Source organism: Chionomys nivalis, chromosome 4, assembly GCF_950005125.1.
Source record: "Chionomys nivalis chromosome 4, mChiNiv1.1, whole genome shotgun sequence".
NCBI lineage: Eukaryota > Metazoa > Chordata > Mammalia > Rodentia > Cricetidae > Chionomys > Chionomys nivalis.
The window spans coordinates 16646977-16662268 of NC_080089.1; the positions used below are offsets into that span (position 1 = coordinate 16646977).

Here is a 15292-nt window from a genome sequence, read left to right on the forward strand (position 1 = left end):
AGAGAGAGACACGCACAGACATACACACACAGACATACACAGATACACACACAGAGAGATACAGACATACAGATACACACAAACACACACACAACACAAACATCTACATACACAGAGATACAGAATAGAGACACACAGAGACACACATACACAGACACATGCACATATACACACATAAATATACACACAAATAGATACACACACAGAGACACAGACACACATAGAGACACATACACACACAGAGACACAGACACACACACACAGACACACACAGACACACACACACACCAGGACTACCCCAAACATCACTGGTGCAGGAGAATTGTCTGTATTCTGTCAGTCATGTTTTAGCTGATTGGCCAGGCAGGAAGTATAGGTGGGACAACCGGACAGGAAGTAAAGGTGGGACAATGGGAAGGAGAAAGCCCATTCCTCTCCATTCCAGCCCAGACCACCAAAGAAGCAGGATGTGATCTACCCCACTGAAAAAGGTACTGAGCCATGTGGCTAACATAGATAAGAATAATGGGTTAATATAAGCTACAAGAGCTAACAAGAAGCCTGAGCTAATGGGCCAGTCAGTTTATAATTAATATAGATCTCTGTGTAATTTCTTGGGGGTTACTGGCTGTGGGAACTGGGCAGGACAGAAACCCCAACAAAGCAGGCCCTCATGCTACATAACAAGTATAAATATAAAATGTACACACTGGCACCAATTCTAACAAGAAGCAAAGCCCTTTTTTAGAGCCTTATCAGAAACAAAACCTTTGTGGAGTCAGTTAAGATGATAACCTCAAATATCAAAAGTACTTTCCAGATTATGAAGATAGCCTTGAGCAGAATAGTGGCCATGTTGGCAAGTAATAGGTTCTAGGCCGAGCTGTCCCATTCATCAGTAGAGAGCTCTGGGAAAATCACTTGACCTCCCTAGTTTCAGTTCCTAAAATACTGACTCTGGGTGTTTCAAGGAATCAACAGTTATAAAAATCCAATTCAATCACAATTTAAGTGTTTTGAATAAATAATTCTTTGGAAATTGTCAATTTAGCCCTTGTGTTTTTTAGACAAGTTGGTGTCCTTTTCTGTTCCCTGTATGGATGTCTATTCTCCAAACTTCTTCTAAGCCATGGAGGCAGTTCCATTCCCCTGGCATCCGACATCTGGCTGTTCCAGGCACTGTGTTTAAAGGCAATGGATTTTATAGTAACGAAACCAAACTTGGTAACAAGAGCATATATAAAATGGGTCCACGGTGAGGAGACAAGGTATATGTGCACAGATAAGAAGAGTGTGGCACCCGGGTACTGCAGAATTGCTGCAGTGGGGCAGATTTGATATTAGGTCCATCAAAGTCTTGATTCATCAGAAAAATATATTCCAACAGGATGCTTTAAAGCCTAAGAAACCTCTAGGTACAACTGTATTTTAAGCCATATTCTTCCTACGGTGTTGTTTTTTAAGTATTTATTTTTAAAATTTATGTATATGTCTCTCCATGTGTGCCCCCATGTGTACAAGAGACCAGAAGAGGGTGTCAGATCCTGAGTGCTGGAGTTACAGGGAGTCGTGGGACGCCCAGTGTGGGTCCAGGCCCCCCAGAAGCAGATGTCAAATCCCCAGTGCTGGAGTTACAGGAAGTCATGGGACGTTCAGTGTGGGTGCTGAAAGCTGCACTTGAAGTGCTACTGAGCTATCTCCCATCCTCCTTTTTATCTTTTTTTTTTCAGACCAATTATCAGAGTTTGTGGCAAGCATCCAAATCTGTTCTAATCATTTTTTCCTTCCTGCAAGTTAGAGACGTCATCAGGAGGCTTCTTAGGGAAGTTTCTTCCTATCCCTTTACTACCTAGGTATTCCTTTTTCTTGTTTGCGTCTCAAGTCGCCTGGCTTCTGCCCCCTTGCATTTATCTGTGCTGATAATGACTGTCTGCACTAGAGTGAATGGTAGGGTACTTCAGGTTGAGGGAGGCTGGAATAGGTCCGACAGCTCTACTTCTGAGGATGCCTTTGAGCACTGCTGGGCACTTGAATCAGTGAGAATGAGCAAGATCTACTGTCACCCAGTGTGAGTGAGCACCAAGCAGAGGAACAGAGCAAAAAGAGCATGGAGGTGAACTTTCTCTTCTGGGTCTGAAACATTGTATCTTATACCAGACAGCAGAACTCAAGGCTCTTCTGCCTTTGATCTCTGGGATTTCTACCAGTGTACTCATCTACATAAGATAGTTGCTGTTTGATTATAGACAAACCTTCTCCATGTGATGAATGAAGTCTTGGTGTCCAACTAGAGGCACAATAAGAAGACTACAGGGTCATAAAAGTATTGACTTCATCAAAGAGTTAACCCATTGATGAATTCACAATGGCGGGCTGGCTATCAGGAGGTGGGGCATCTGGATTACTGCAGGAAAGTTGCTGAAGGTTGTCATTTTTCCTGGCCTGTTTGTTACTCTTCTTTCATTCATTCTCTGTCTAATTCCTGGTTCCCAATGAGCTTAGTGGCTCTGCTCTAGCAAACCAGTGCCCTGCCATGTATCCCAGCACCAGCCCAGGAAAAAGGACGCCAGTTGAGAAAGGACTGAAATGATGAGACCCAGCAACTGTTTCTTCTTTAAAAGTTGTTTGCCTCGGACATTTTGTGGCAGCAACAGAAGGTAACTAAAAGCCTGTGGAGCAAGGCTGTAAGCCTAGAGCTGTAACCTCTTTCTGACTGGAGCTTCACTGGCTCTCCTGCTTAAAGGCCTGTTCTGGAGGCCCCCCAAATCGTGTAAGACAGATCCTTTACTACGTCGCCCCCTCCACACACGGGGATGGCAGGAGGGGTGAAGGCTGAAGCTCAGCAGATGCCATTCCCTTAGATCTCAACCCCAACCTCTTTTCTCTCTCTGCACGTCCTGCCCACAAACTCACACATGGATATTTGATAAAACTGCATTCTGACTGTGGATGCTCACAAGAAAGGGGGAAGGGCACGAAACTGTGTTCGAGTCATACTGATTAAAACATAAATAATCCTGTTCTTTTCATTTTATGCTTTTAAGGATTTTAGGGTCCAGAGATGAAAATTGTGGGGTTTTGACACAGCAGAGTCCTGGGAAATGTGTTGTTTGTGTCACGGGTTTCTGAATATCAAAATGCACTCCTCCCCAAAACACACACAAGCATCACAATGTGTGGGCTCTTGCCTTGCTTTTTGCTTTTCTTGTGGGTACACAGTCTTTACACGCACAGCTCCTTTTTGCCTGCTCTTCAGATGGTGTTCTGACAGCGTCAAGCCTGCACCAAGGCAACATACTGCTTATCTTCTCATCCTGCTTCCCAACTGGAACTCTCCACTGACGCAGCATAGTACAGATCCCTGCCTGTCACTCCCAGCCGCCATCAGAAAACTGGAGGTGGTGATAGCTGCAAATGGATGAATTGCACTGCGAAGTCCTGGATTCCCTGACAGTTACCCAGACATATCACATAACACAGCTAAGAAGTCTTAGCTGGGAAGTTCGTTCTCCAGTGATCATAGGAGGCCAGGCATGAAGAGGAGACAGCAATGCTAGCCTCTGCTCACTTTTCTTCTAGGTCCAGGCTGAAATCGTTCTACCTTCTCATTCCCCGTGACTTCCTGAAGACAAACAGGGGACTGAGAAACAATATGGTACTGTGTAGGTGAGGCCAACTTAATAATATGCCAGTATGTAGTTGTCCTCACCTGTGTGTACTCCCCTGGGATTGTAGCCTGAGGACCTATCAGGTACTGTGGCATCTCCCAGCTCTGTTTTAGAGGGATCCTGGAAAAGGGTGATAATCCTGGCTTTCATTAACATTACTATCTCACTGTGAGGTAATGAAGTGAACTCTTTCTGCCTTAAATCCACAGGGGAGGCTCGGGGCTGTTAATCCTGAAAATGGCTAAAGTACCCTGATTTAGCTCTCAGAATCCACTGCTGACCTGCCTGACCCAAACTGCGGCTCCATCAAAACACTGGAGGACTCAGAAAAGAGCTTCCAAAGCAAGCTTGCTTTCTCGTGTGAGAGTTCTGGAAAGCAGTAGTGTCCACCTGCAGGTGTTCCGGAAGGAGAGTAAGATAACACTAATTCACTACCTAATTATAAAGTAGATAGTGGGACCAGTCTAGGCATCTCGCTTGCCTAGATTCACAAACCTTTTGAGGGAAAAATTTCTGCTTTGCAGTCTCTGAATGTCACAGGATTATGTGTGTGGTAATCGATTTTATTAGAATTATGTACAAACTAACATAAACGGGTTATGGGTAACGAATACATTTCCTATAGATTAGAGCAAATTTGCTTTGAGGGTGGATTTGGAAACTCCCAATAGAAGATTGCTTACATTCTCCTTCTTCAGAGTGCCCCACCAAATTATGAAGGCCTAAATTAGCCAAGCTATGATTATATTCTTTGGAACCATGCTTTGTGCCTCTAAAGTTTAGAATTCTGACCTAATAATAACATCTGTGAGCATCCTGCAGCTATGATACCTAAATGATTCAACAAGAGCACACCAGCCATATCTCCACACACACCCAGGTGAGGTGGGAGAATGGTGAGTTCTGTGTGTGTTTGTGTGTGTGTGCATGTGTATGTGTGTGTATATGGGTATATCTGTGTGTGCATGTGTCGATGTGTATGTATGTGTGTGCATCTGTGCGTGTACATGTGTATGTGTGTGTATCTGGTACGTGTGTGTATGTATGTGTATCTGTGTGTGCATCTGTGTGTATGTGTGTGTCTGTGTGTGTGCACGCGTGTGCATGTGTATGTATGTATGTACTTGTATCTGTGTGTATGTATATGTGTGTATATGTAAGTATGTGTGTATCTGTATGCATGTATATGCACATGGTTTATATGTGTTCATGTGTGTGTGTACATGAATAGAGTGTATGTAGACACATGGTTGATGTTGGTGTCTCCTTCAATCATTCTCCATCTTTTATTTACTGTTTTAAGATCTATTTTGTGTATGTTTGTATCTGTGTCTGTGTGAGTGGATATACACATGTCTATAGGTGACTGTAGAGGACAGAAGAGGGTGTTGGGTCCCTTGGAGCTGGAACTATAGTTATCGGGTGCTGGAATACAAACTCCAGTTCACTCAGTTGAAGAGCATGTACTTTTGCCTTCTATAGCATCACTTCGTTCTTTTCCATTTTATTCTTTGAGACAAGGTCTTGCTCTGTACCTGGAGCTCATTAAGTGCAGATAACCTAGCTTGGCGGTCAGCCTTCGGAATCCTTCTGTCTCCCTTTTATGTCTGCCCTGAGAACACAAACTCAGGTGCCTGTGCTTTCCAAGGAGCATTTATCAAGTGAGCTATCTCTCCAGCTCTCAAAGAGTCGGTTTTACTGGTATGGTTCAGTGTCTTTGTCCTTTCCCTCCAGATCCTTTCCACTGTAAATTTCTTATGTAAGGTAAAGAACCTATAAACATTCTAGGGTTTGATTATCTTCTCTATATAAAAGAGAAAGACCAAGAAGGCTATCTAAAGAAAATTACCAAGGCAAAAGACCCAACACTTTCTCTTGGATATTATGTGTGCACTGTGGTTTGCTTTCTTCAAATAATCAGATGCATATGAAAAAAGAGTTTGATAGAATGTCTTCCAAAGTTTGATAGCAAGGTTGAAAGTTTACATTACATTAGCAATAACAAACAGGCCTGGAAAAAAATACATCTTAAACTCTCAATAATAAAAAACAGATTTCAGCCATGCACTGTGGAAGATAAGTAAGTGGTATTTCCATGCCTTCTGCAGCAATTATAACAAAACTGCTGTATACAGAGAGGCAAGCAAACCAAAGGTGCAGCCACAAATGTAGGCAAAAGTGAGGGTTTGATCAATAAAGTATCATGTCGTTTCCGTGGGTTTAAATGATGCCTGTGGTATTTATGAACTTTCCAGTTTATCAAAGTGTAATTTTTTCCTCACTGCAAAGCATACAATTTTTCTGTCATAACTTGTTCCTTCTTCAGCACAGTCACTAGATGGTGGGTCTTTGGCCCTGAGGAATCTAGGTTCAATGCTGAGCTTGCCTCATAAGACCTTCATCTTATCACTAGCTCACTTCAGTGTTCCAAATCTCTCTCAGAGAGTCTTCCCTCAGAACGGATGGAAATCATCTCCCAACCCAAAGGTGATATTAAGGCCACAAGAGTGGCTAGCTGATGCTTAAGGCTCTTGTACACAATATACTTTGCTGTATTATGTTTCGCAGTCTGTATTAGCAGCCCTTGACTTGACCCATCATTTGTTCTGCACAAAGCTCCATAACAACGAAGAACAGGTGCACAGTTAGTATCAGAACTTGGAAAGAAAGAGGCAGAGGGTCAGAAGAACATTTTAGAGGCCTCAGAGGTAAACCTCTATGCTTTAATGTTCTTATCAAACTATCTTTTAATGTGTGTGTATTGTGTATACCAAAACTTTTTATCTTAATTTCCTCAAATTTTATGCACTTTTTAGGTCCCTATGTGTCATAGTCAATTTATTTTACTAGCTATCGTTTTCGCCATTATGTTGCTTTTTAAAAGCAACCAGAATATTAACTATGCTATGCAAATGAAAATCTGTGAATTTAATCACAAAGAATGGCCCAGAGGAACCAGTAAATCCTACAGTGTCCAGTGGGAGAATTTGGAGAGCCCTATTATATTTAATAACTCATAGAGCAGCTTGCAGAATGGAATCTAAATCAAGCCAGCTCCTACTCACAACTCTTTGCAGATATTCTCTGGATAAGAAGACATGCTTTCCCAAACAAACAAAACAGCAGCAGCAACAACAACAACAAAGAAAACACCAAACCTGGCAAGCTGAAAATACAGACCACAGCCCATTTTCATTTTCATTTTGGTAAAACACTGTGGGGATAGTAGCATCACATTAATATTTATCAAACTCTATAATTCTTCCAGGTGGAATGATAAATGAAAATATCCTTCAAGGTACACGCAAAATACTTCCAAAAATTGCCCTGGTTAGAAAACTAAACTGATGAAAGTGATCTAAAGTCATGGAGGACATGAAATCCATCCCAACAGCTTCTGCACAGCCTGGTACACAAATATGAACAGTCCCTGATATCGCGTGCCTTTCATGACTGCCCGTGTCTATTTGTAAATGTAAAAGGAAGATCATACACAGAGGAAAGAGCACAAACACAGGGGGTCAGCTTGCTACCCGATTGTGGATTACTCTTTATGGTTGTTGTTACTCTGATCATTTCCTGGTTATCCAGGAACAATAACAGTCCAAGACTGATACACAATGCAAACCTAAACCAGCAGTCCTCCATTAAAGCTATATTGTCTTCAGCCAGCAGCTGAAAAAGGTCAAGAAAAGAGCACCTGCTGAAAACTGTGGTAGACATTCGCTCCCCATCATTTCCCAGAAGCTTCTTTTGCCTTTCCTGCCTGACTTACACCACAGCTCCTAAGTTCATCAGAGTAGTGTGCACTGCTCAGCGCTCCTCTGGGAGGCCTTACTGTTTTTCTTGCAAATCATTACGGTCAGAAATCCCAGAGCCAAGAAAAGTTTCTGTTGTCACTTGATTGTAACTTCATTCCTCTCCTTTGCTTGTTCGGATCCCAAGGGAAGCAAGGGCCAGCATCTGTGCTTTGTTGAGTCAGATGAGCGCTAGTAAGATATTACATCTAAAGCTGATGAATAAAAGGAAAGCAATTGAGAACTAAGTTGGCTTGAGTAAGCACCAAAATCTCCAAATTCATCCTGAGCTTATCCAAGTGGAGTTACCAGTGGTTTGAAGAAAGGTGGGAAAGATAAGCAAACATCTGTAAGATAAATATAGTTCCCATTGCATCTGAAACCAAAGGAAAGGAAACTCAGAATGCAGTAAGTCAGAGATGCTATGGTGGGGGTCAACCATCCTGTCAATACCTGGGCTGCGATCACAGTTTTGCAACTGCACAGAACTCTTCAGTTTTTTCTAACAATACATCCACCTTCTGAATTATCTGGTGATCAGACACTACAGAGAAATGATTCTAAACATAGCACTGGTCTCACTGCTTTAGCGGAACTAAATATATGCTCCTCAGCTCATGTCTTTATTGTTGCCTTGGCTACCAGGTGAGATGCAGCTGTCTTTTTGCAGAGAACCAAAAGCACAGCATGACAATGATGGAGAGTTTGAAATATTTGGGTCACTCTATTGTCTGCTGAGCCCCTTTCTCTTGCCGCTGGTTGGACTGGGTCTTTAGTAAAGCAAAAGGTGTCCATTTGTGATGGTGGAGATGCAGGGCAGGAGTTAGACAGCAAGGTAAGGAGCTGCTTTGCTTTCCTCCCTTTGAAATAGATAGCTATCACCTCCATGATGCCTGCAATCCATCATATCAGGGTTATGGAAACAACACTTTATAAAATTTGCTGGAAAAGTCTTCAAAATACATTTAAACTTAAATCTGTTTTAAAAGCATTTACCTAAGAAGAATATGTTACAAGTTAGGGTCCTGGAAGAAGGCAGACAGCTCACATTACTAAACTGAGGAAGAAGCATATATTCAATACTCCCCGAACAAGGGTGGGGTGAAGGTCAAGAAAAGTCAATAGTTTATACTTGATATTCCAGGTCTAGTAATAGCCAAGTCACCATGGGATGCCCACAGCACCTAGTGTAAAAAGAAACCAAAGAAGAAATACCCTGAACCCAGGCTTCCTCATGTTTCACTTAATGTCAGAGAACAAAAGAGCCAACTTGACATAGTCTTCTGGACACACAACAGAATATAGAGTAGATTTGAAGAGTCAAGTGAACATACCTATAAACTTACAAAGTTTTATTTATTGGTTGTTGGAATAGATTGTCTAAAAGAGCAACAACTTTTTCCATAATTATTATGTCTCAGACCCTTCTGTGCCTGTGAGCTTCCCCTGAAACATCAGAGGACTAAAATCTAGAGGAAACAAACCGTGGCTCCTGGGACTTCAGAGTGTGGTCACACCATAAGCATGTTATGAAAAATGTGTCATGTAAACAAACATTAGCGTTGCTGTCCTGGAACATTCTGGAAAGGCCACCACTATGAAAGGTCCATCTCTTTGACATCAGTAGTGCCTGCCCAGTGTTTCTCCCTTAGGTAAAATCAGCTCTTGTGAGATGACATAGATAAAAGTCTCTGTTCTCAGCACTGCTTCACTGGGCCATTATTTAGCAATGATTCATTTCTCTTCTCTCTCCCTTAGTAAAGGAGCTGTCATTCACTTGGACTTCTATAACAAAACACCTTACGCTGTGCGTTTATTGACAAACACAAAAATACTGCTTATAGGTTTAGAAACTGGCAAGTTCAAAATCAATGTGAGAATTGACCCAAAGTCTGGCGACAGCCCCTTCCTTGTAGGTGGTTTCTTCAACGGTGCTCTCACACAACAGAGAGCGAAGGAAATCCACTTGTACTGCTGTCCTAAGGTTTATGTCCTGTTTATGAGGGTGGAGCCTTTGCACAAAACCCACCTCACCATACTACTCCCAATGGCTACTGGATCCCAATACATGGATTCTGGGTGGTTGTTGACTTCCAGGGACTTCCAGACTGTCTTTCTTTGTCACAAATCAGGGCTGAGCTTGTCCTAAGGCTGTGCTCTGACTTTCAGAACATCAGAAGGTTCTGTATGGAGTCTCTGAGTCCAGCATTCCATCGCGTGAGGAAGACACAGGGACCGCATAGGATGGCTTGTTGGGTGCAGGGAGGGGAATGGTGTAAAACTGAGAAACTTTTCCACTAGGTTTCAAATCTCAGAACTGCTAAAGACCAGATACATGATCCTGAATGGGAAAGCCTTTGAAACTAACTACCTCATTGACTTTGATCGTAACTTCTCCTGGGCCTGGCCCTTTATAGAGATTCAGTGAGTGGAAGAAATAAATAGTAACGATAGATAATACAACATCTTCTCAATTATCTCTGACTAAAGTCCAAGGTAGGATTGGTTTGTTTTAATTAAATATTTCTTTAATTAACCTCAAGTAAGCAAATTAATAAAATTTGTACTGTAGTTTGTGGTGTACGAAACAATCTGATATAAATTCACAGTTTAAAACATACATTGTGCTCTTTTGAGAACAATGTTATACCTCTGAGTAGTCATGAATATGGATTCCTGTTGTGCCAAAGAGTAAGAATTCATTCTTTGTGAAGGAAAAACGGATTAAATCGCATCTCTTACACACTAGTGATTTAAATTGTGATCAGACTCAATGTAGTATGAGGAAAGTTAATCCAGCTACTGTGAATATTATTAAACATTTCATAAACACTGGTGCATGGGGAAGAATTTAAAGGTGTGGTTTTGATTCTGGCAGCAAGATGGAAGTCCACAAGTTCAGAAGAGGCCCTCTGCCTTGACCATGTGGCTACATTGACTTTAGGCCTGCAGCATCCATAACTATGAGAATTATGTCTTTTAAAGTCACCCATGGTGGTGGATGACTTTTAGAACAGTCTAAAACTGAGTAAGATAGGTAGCAAGCAATTCTATGACTGTTGTAGAAAATTAGTTAATATGTACGTATTTGTCCTGAAAACACAACACACTAACGCCACCACTCACAGCAGCAGAGAAGATGCGTTTTCTTCTTTTGAAATACTTAGAATCTACTAAGACTAAAAAAATATGTAATACTAACAATAGAAGATACATGTGTGCACACACACACATGCATGTACACACACATGTCCCAAAACACATGGGTATAAACTCACACACGGAAAGGGACATACAAGCATTCATGCACATATACATATACACATGTGTCTAGGCATATTTACATTTGTACAAATCATAACCATAGCAAGCATTTTTAAAAATGTGTTGCTATCTATGATGGAAAGTAAGTAGATAGATTCAGGCAATAAAATATTTGCCAAATTTGCTCTGTATTTTAAACATTTATAAAATCAATTATAAATAATGTGTTATACAAAAATCTCAGATATTTTCAATAAAAGAAAAAAGATATAAAAATAAACTAGTAATAGTCAAAGATGTCTTATGACTAAGTTTTTTTTTTAAATATTTATTTATTTATTATGTATACAATATTCTGTCTGTGTGTATGCCTGAAGGCCAGAAGAGGGCACCAGACCTCTTTATAGATGGTTGCGAGCCACCATGTGGTTGCTGGGAATTGAACTCAGGACCTTTGGGAGAGCAGGCAATGCTCTTAACCACTGAGCCATCTCTCCAGCCCCTATGACTAAGTTTTTATGACTAGAATTTATAGCATGATTCTCCTCTCTTATAGAAATGCTTTCTAAGTCACATGCATGTCATGACAGAGGATGAATGCCCGTTGTTCAAGGGCTGGATGTACCCATTCAACATTAAACACCAAGAAATGATTCCCTACAGCAAAGCTTTACTGTAAAGGGAAAGATTCGCATATAAGATGCATTTAAAAATCAATTTCATACTTCTAATTTAAAGCTAATTCAAATTTAATTACCGTATCAGGACCATTCATTTGGTGAGGGTCAGGAACACAATCACCAGGGGCAATAAGGATGAAAGTTTCTCAGATAATAGCCTCGGAACAGTCGTGCCCAGCAAGGAAACACAACACAACACAGATAGGAGAAACACTGGGTACTGTGTGGACCGATCTACTTAGAAACCAAGCCACTCTAAGATATGGTTCATGCTCTGTTTCTTGTTTCCTCTAATAGAGAACCTTCCTCATCTGTTCCAAAGCCCTGATTCATATCCCATCTCCAACACCGGCAAACAGAAGAGGCAATAGGAGACATTGAGCACAAAACCTTACACTTACCACTCTCATCATCTATGCTGAATCTCCCGAGACCACTTCCATCTCTGATGGAGTACTGGATCTCTCCATCCCTACCAGAATCCTCATCATGGGCAGTCACCTGCAGCACGCTTGTTCCAATCCGTGAATTTTCTTTTACAGATCCAACGACAGCAAAGTCTGGGAAATAGGGCATATGGAGGTTTTCATTGACATCCACCACCTCCACCTCCACGAAGGAAACTGATGACAGGGAGACAGGACGCCCTTTGTCTTTGGCCCTGACTGTGAGGTTGTAGAATTGCTGCTTCTCATAGTCCAGCTCTTTGCTCAAGCGGATGGCACCACTGGCTTTGTCTATTTCGAATCTCCCATTATAATCATTGACCAAAGAATAGCGCACTTGACCCCCTAATCCAAGGTCAGGATCCTGAGTCTCAAGCCAAGCAATGACTGTACCAACGGGGAGATCTTCCAGAACCTTCACACTGTAGCTAGTGGGGATGAAAGCGGGGGAGCAGTCATTGACATCATCCAGAAAGATCTTTAGGGTGACAACAGAAAACAGTTGCTGGCCACTTTCTGCTTTGTCCCTGGCTTCAATTTTCAAAGAATAGTTGGCTTTGGATTCCCTGTCCAACTGGTCAGCTACATAAACAATTCCAGTTGAGCTATTGATGGCAAACTGCCGTGTGTCTGTCAAAACCGAGTACGTTACCTCACCATTAGAACCCAGGTCTTTGTCTCTTGCTTCCACTTGAATAATCTCAGTGCCAATACTTGAGCTTTCAAGAATGTTGACTGAGTAGCTGTCCTGAAGAAACACTGGGTTATTGTCATTAGCATCCTCCACATTGACTGTCAGCAATCGCCATGATGATTTCTGTGGCTTCCCGAGGTCGTAGATGGTTATGTTGAGGAGATAGAGGTCTGTGTGCTCTCGGTCCATGGGCATGAGAACTTTAAGCTGGCCAGTCTCCATGTCAATATTAAAGCAACTGTCCGTGTTCCCATCTGATATTGTAAACAGCACCTTCCCATTGAAGCCAGAGTCGGCATCGTATGCTTTAATCTTCAGGATGTTAGTCCCAACTGGCATATCCTCCTTCACGGCCACGTCAGAGGGGAAAGACTTGTCAAAATGTGGTCCTTGCCTGTTAATTGAATAAAAGTCAAGAAATCCATCTTCTACATTCAGCTTCCCGTTAGCTTTTGCTTTAATGAGTAGTTTCTCTGCCAATTTCTGAGCCACTCGAGTTTCTCTGCAGCTGAAGCTTTTTGAAGACACTTTCCCGTGGAGGACTGAGATGTTAATGGTCATGGGGTCTGCAAAATTCTCCCCATCTGTAGCTGTGATTCGGAGGGCAAAATTACCATTTTTAATGCCAGAATTCATCAGTGGCTTTTTAAGCTGTAAAACACCAGAGTCGGGGTTCAAATAAAAGAACCCAAGTTCATTTCCTGAAATGATTTTGTACTTTACAAGTTCGAGTTCATCAATATCAATCGCAGAGACAGCTGTAATATGACCCCCAACAGGAAAGTCATATGAAATGAGTCCCTGGCAAGCCACTTTTTCGAAGAGCGGGATGTTGTCATTGACATTTCCTACCCGAATGGTCACGTTCACCTCACTTTCATGCCGGTATGGTGAGCCCCAGTCAGAAGCTCTTACAACGAACCTGTACGTCTCTGGGGAGGATTCGAAATCTAACTCTTCAGTGGTGCTGATCACACCTGTGAACTGGTTGATGACAAATGGTAAAGGGTTCAGGCTGGCAATGCTGTAAGTGATGTAGCCATTTTCTCCTTTATCCTTGTCAGAGGCCGACACAGTCAGAACATTTGTTCCGACAGGAATACTCTCATTCACAAACGTCTCATACAGTGTCTGCTGGAATTCTGGGGTGTGGTCATTGGCATCCTCGATTCCGATGGTGACTTGTGCCTTCACCTCTCCTTCCTTGTCTGTCACTTCCAGCTTGTAAACTTCTTTCTTCACCATATTCAGGGGCTGTGCTGTGACAATCAGACCTGACCGGGGGTTGATCTTGAAGTACTCGGTATCTTTTCCAGGAGAGAGTTTGTATTCCAAATCCAGCGGCTCAGGGTTTACCTTGACTATGGCCACCAAGACACCAGGAGGGGAAAATTCACTTATGCTGACTTCATACACATCTTTTTCAAACCTAATTGGGATGCTGTCTCTCTTGGGGTTGGCAATGTGGACTGTCTTTAGTTCTGAAAACTTCTGCGGTGATCCTTTGTCTTTTGCTTGAAGAGTGAGGTTGTAGCCATAGGAGAAGCTCTCCCAGTCCACCTGCCTCCTCTCCTTGACTTTATATTCATTCATCCACTTGCCTTCTTTAGCCAGGAAGAACTGATCCAAAGGATCTCCAGCCACAATGGAAACAGATTCGATCTCTCCATTGGCCCCCTCATCCAAATCATCAACTGTCACTACTGCATATGTTGGCTCCTTGTCCAATGAGAAAGGAGTGTGAGTAACCACATGGATAATGGGAGCATGTTCATTTACACGTTCAATGTGAACATAAAGCTTAGCAGTACTACTAACTCCGTTATTGCCATAGAGTTTCATTCCCCGGTCCACTGCTAAGATTTCTAGGTCATACCTGTTTTTCTCATCATAATTTAAGCGTCCACTTAAAGAGATGACACCACTTGTGGGGTGGACTGAGAAAAGCTCAACCTTGTTCTTAAAGTAGTAGTAGAACTCTCCATTGGAACCGATGTCTGCATCTGTAGCCGTTACCTGGGCAACGCTAGTCCTAAGTGGTGTGCTTTCTGCAATGGTGACTGAGTAAGTGGTAGGGGAGAACAGAGGCCTCAGGTCGTTCATGTCTAAAACCTGGATGTTCACTTTGGTCCACGCTTCCAGATCTTCTCCTCTGACTGAACCTTTTATGATTAATAAATAATTGTCTTGGATTTCCCTGTTCAATATGGCAGAATTGCCTCCTTTAGTTCTTATCCTGAGGAAGCAGAAATCTGCAATGATGACCTCCTCAGCTTTGAAGAAGCCTTCCTCGTCGCCAGACACTATTCTGTACTTGATGTCCCAGGATAGGTCGATTAAGGTGATGCCCATTCTGCTTTGGCTGTTGACATAGGTCCTCGCTGCTGAGTTTTCGTACACGGTAGCATTGTACACGGAATGTGTGAAGTGGAAGCCCAGGGGCCCCGTTCCTGGCAGTCCCTGGGAGACAGTGGCCAGCAGCTTCAGCAGCAGCAGCAGGAGGCATGAAGGAGGCCTTGTGCCCACACAGTGTCCCATAGTCACACCCATCACATCACATGTCCATCCTAGAGGGAAACACAGAGGAAAGGGATAAATTAATTCAAAAGACGGAGAGGGAAAGAAACACAAAATAATTGTCCTGAAACGATGCTTTCAGAAAGCTTTATTGTAAAATCTTTTCGTTAAAGCATCAATAAAAAAATCTGAACCTTCACTGGCACTAGATAATAAAGAATTCAAA

The 15292-nt window shown here is 42.3% G+C and overlaps 1 protein-coding gene across 5 annotated transcripts in view; it reads right to left on the reverse strand.

Moving 5' to 3' along the window:
- Positions 1 to 15292, reverse strand: part of Fat3 (FAT atypical cadherin 3) — a 596674-nt gene that overhangs the window by 456871 nt on the left and 124511 nt on the right. For all 5 annotated transcript variants that reach the window (XM_057767110.1, XM_057767108.1, XM_057767109.1 and 2 more), the window contains exon 2: positions 11811 to 15116. In XM_057767110.1, coding sequence (XP_057623093.1) covers positions 11811 to 15099 — 3289 coding nt within the window. In that variant the 5' untranslated portion in view covers positions 15100 to 15116. The remainder of the gene's footprint in view (positions 1 to 11810; positions 15117 to 15292) is intronic.